This window comes from Herpailurus yagouaroundi, unplaced genomic scaffold (assembly GCF_014898765.1).
Source record: "Herpailurus yagouaroundi ecotype Mexico unplaced genomic scaffold, PumYag 152277, whole genome shotgun sequence".
Classification (NCBI taxonomy): Eukaryota; Metazoa; Chordata; class Mammalia; order Carnivora; family Felidae; genus Herpailurus; species Herpailurus yagouaroundi.
In genome coordinates, this window is record NW_024422906.1 from 3,350 (window position 1) to 7,326 (window position 3,977).

General features: G+C 37.3%; 1 protein-coding gene across 1 annotated transcript; it reads right to left on the reverse strand.

Moving 5' to 3' along the window:
- Positions 1 to 417: 417 nt before the first annotated feature.
- Positions 418 to 2,350, reverse strand: LOC121026725 (heat shock transcription factor, Y-linked-like). The gene is made up of 2 exons (XM_040469512.1): positions 1,685 to 2,350; positions 418 to 1,219 (listed from the first exon to the last, which is right to left on the reverse strand). The coding sequence occupies exons 1-2, from the start codon at positions 2,195 to 2,197 to the stop codon at positions 530 to 532; spliced, it is 1,203 nt and encodes a 400-aa protein (XP_040325446.1). The 5' UTR covers positions 2,198 to 2,350; the 3' UTR covers positions 418 to 529.
- Between the last annotated feature and the right edge of the window lie 1,627 nt (positions 2,351 to 3,977).

Consider the following 3,977-nt stretch of genomic DNA (forward strand, 5'->3'; position numbering starts at 1 on the left):
ATAACTTTGGCTTCTTTTCCTTGCTCCTCATGTCTTTTTTAAAAAGCTGATTAGGTATAATTTACTGAGGAGGCATGTCAAAGTGGTACTACCAGGGGCGCCTGGGTGGCGCAGTCGGTTAAGCGTCCGACTTCAGCCAGGTCACCATCTCGCGGTCCGTGAGTTCGAGCCCCGCGTCAGGCTCTGGGCTGATGGCTCGGAGCCTGGAGCCTGTTTCCGATTCTGTGTCTCCCTCTCTCTCTGCCCCTCCCCCGTTCATGCTCTGTCTCTCTCTGTCCCAAAAATAAATAAAAAACGTTGAAAAAAAAATTAAAAAAAAAACAACAAAGTGGTACTATCAAATGGCCAACAAGTACAATAAATAAATAACAAAGGATTTTACTCTAAATTATTTCAAAAATAAGCAAAATGAAACCATAAAGGTGAACATGTAATTTTATTGTTCAAATAAGAGAATTTCCATATTTGGTCATTTGCCAATAAATTTTAATCTTTGTTTTCTTGTATTATCTGGTAGTCCTTGGATAGATCACTTGTAATCAGGGTGATGTACATAGGATGAAGACGGTTGATGAGTTGACATTGCAAGTGAGGCAGCAGAAGTATCAGCTATCATTGGCATTGAGAACCATTGGTTGCTTGGTGGTTGAGGGTTAGAAAAATGAACCTCACTGGCTGACACAGCAGGATATCTAGTTGGAAAAGTGCAAGGCTCCACCACTGTTCCAAAATAACTGTTCTGTAAGGGAGGTATGATGCCATACTGAGATGTAGCAGTTGTAGTTGTAACAAAGTTCACAACGTGGCCATTTGCTTGAGTGTAGCTGTCACGTGAATGCGTGTGAAAAGTGGTCAACTGGTTTGAAATGGCATGCTGATCCATTACCATTTGTTCTGACGGCCTAGCTGACGTTGATGACGGTGGAGAAAGATCACTTGTCACGGGGGCGGTTGTATTAGCAACTCTCTGGATAGTAGGACGCTTCCTTATCAGGGGCACATTTAAATTTGTGGAGGTTGACAATGCCCTTTCTCCACTAGTTTCAGCAACAAAACCAGAATTAGGACTATGCACATTACCCTCAGCTCTGCATGGTTTCTTGTTGAAATCTTGAACTAGTGATACTGTGGAAGCATTTTTAATCCCGACTCTTCTTTTCATTCTTACTAAAAGTTGAGGGCAGCCTCGTTTAAAATTTGGATTATGATAGAACTGTAACTAAAACCAAAGGAGAATGTTATTTAGTGACATTCTTCAGTGAAGATATAAGAGAGGATAACAGATTTAATTTATGAAATGTTGACTTAGTTTCATCACATAAAGTCATCAATAATACATGTACATTGTTAGTGTTTAAAAAAAATTTAACTTACTGGAAATAAACATTTAATTATGGTTGTGAAAATGTAACTGTTACTTACAACTAACAGTGAATACCACTTTAAATGGTTTCAGTAGCTTATTTAGATAGGAGTTTATTGATACAGGTCAAAGTTGCTAGCACAGTTTCTTATAGTGCTGAATGATTCATGCCTAAGCTATCCTTAATTTTTAATAAGCATTCTTAAACTTTTTCATATAACTTTAAAGACCTAGTTGCAGTCTATATTTATGAACATATTTACTGATGTATGAAGTACAATTTTATATATTTCATATATAAGCAATAACATTTTTGAATACCTTGCTTAAAACAGAGACTTCTTTTTCCTCTGCCAGAAAATCAGCCAGAGAAGCAGATCTTTGGAAACTCTGTCGCATTTTACTAAATCCGTAAAGGTGAAGCTGGCGAACTAAACTCTTCATACTTCCAGTTTCAAATATTCTGAAAGGGGCCTTTCTCTCCAGAACTTCTTTCTTGAAGAGTTCCTCATCAATCACTATTGAAGTCCCATTCTCATCCCACCAAATTGATTTGAATTGATCACTTTCAACTATGTTCCAAAGTTTTCTGGGAAAAGTCAGAGACAGAAAGTCACTATCTTCGTCTGGTTCAGAGACACAAAATGTGTATCGTGGTCTTTTTATTAAGGATTCTCCTGACAAAGCCTGAAAAGCATTTTCTTCAATCATAGACCTTAGGTCCAAATCCCCAGTCAATGTGGGATCCCACAAAGGAGATCTAACAGAGGCTGCAGAATTAGTCGATCCATCTTTAGGAGAACCATCTTGAATTTCTGAAGAAACATGTGCCATCTCAAATAAGGTTTCTTTCAGCTAGGTTTGTCATCTGCATGGTTTTGAACACCGCAGCTTCAACTGCTGCTTTGGCTTGCCTACACAGGTAATGTATCCAGACCATCACAATGGTTCCCCACCTCAGTAGTTGTGACATCACAAGATGCCTGGTCTCCTAGCAATTAAAGTGTAACATTCAGACAGAGTGTTTCCTTCTTACTATGTGAAATATATTCAGTTAAAATAAAACAGGCCAAATAACGTTAACTGAGATATTGACAAAAATATGAGATCTGCAAAACCTCATTCTTACAGAATCTTTTAAATAAATACATACATAATTATATTTAGACCCTGAACTAAAAATGATTTCCTTCCTTGTAAATACATTCTTTCTAGATTGCTGCCAGTAGCACAAAATCTGGTAAAAGAAAAGTGTAAAAAATGAATAAAACAAAGGATTTTAAAAACTCTGTCCGTTTGGAACTTAAATCTGTGAAACCTGTATTTTTTTTTTTTTAATAGCATAACCTTTAAGACCACAGGTTAGTGGTTGCCATGGGCCAGGTGAAAGGAGAATGGAAAATACTATATGAAGGGTTTCTTTTTAAGCTGATGAAAATGTTTAATAACTAGACAGGTGATATTGTACAACATTACAAAGATACAAATAGTCCTGAATTGTATCTTTCTAAGTGGTTATTTTTACATAATGTGTGTTTTGCCTCAATTTTTAACAGTGCAATGAATTTATCACTAATTAAAATAAAACAGAATTCGGTTTCTGAATATAAAGTTAACTTATCTGTGTATCTTATGTGAGTAGTCTGGGTTAAACAATATCAAATACATTTCCACAGTACTATTAGTAGAATACATATGATTTTATTTAGAATGTCTGTACCTGTGAGATAGTCTTGAAGTAAAAGGCTTTAACAGAGAGCAGTAGATCTAGCATCAACGAGATCCTAAAAAGTGGGAGAGGAAAAGTAACAAGACACTGTTATAAGTAAAATAAATTTGTATGTGTGTCTCAGGGCAATATTGCTCTTATTGCAATATCAAAAATATTTATAATAGAGAGGTTATGTGGAAAAATGTTTGTTTTTGTAAAATATAATTCATGGTCAAATTGGCTTACATACAACACCCAGTGCTCGCACCCATCCCAACAAGTGCCCTGCTCGATGCCCATCATCCATTTTCCCCTCTCCCCCATCGCCCCCCATCAACCCTCAGTTTGTTCTCTGTATTTAAGAGTTTCTTGTGGTTTGCCTTCCTCCCTCTCTGTAACTATTTTTTCCTCCTTCCCCTCCCCCATGGTCTTCTGATAAGTTTCTCAAGATCCACATATGAGTGAAAACATAAGCTATTTGTGTTTCTCTGCCTGACTTACTTCACTTAGCATAATACCTTCCAGTTCCATCCACGTTGCTGCAAGGATTTCATTCTTTCTCATTGCCAAGTAGTATTCAGTTGTATATATAAACCACATTCTCTTTCTCCATTCATTAGTTGATGGACATTTAGGCTCTTTCCATAATTTGTCTACTGTGGAAAGTGCTGCTCCAAACATTGGGGTACATGTGCCCCTATGAATCGGCACTCTACTATCCTTTGGATAAATTACAAGCAGTGCCATTGCTGGGTTGTAAGGTAGTTCTATTTTTAATTTCTTTGAGGAACCTCCACATTGTTTTCCAGACCGGCAACACCAGTTTGCATTCCCACCAGCACTGCAACGGGGTTTCTCCACATCCTCTCCAGCATCTGTGGTTTCCTAAGTTGTTAATTTTAC

Bases quoted from the DNA above. Each gene is read 5' to 3' on its own strand.
- LOC121026725 (XM_040469512.1), bottom strand. From the start codon at position 2,197: ATGGCACATGTTTCTTCAGAAATTCAAGATGGTTCTCCTAAAGATGGA. The intron at 1,220-1,684 runs GTATTCAAAAAT...CTTTGGTTTTAG, and splicing joins AAGTCTCTGTTTTAAGCAAG to TTACAGTTCTATCATAATCC.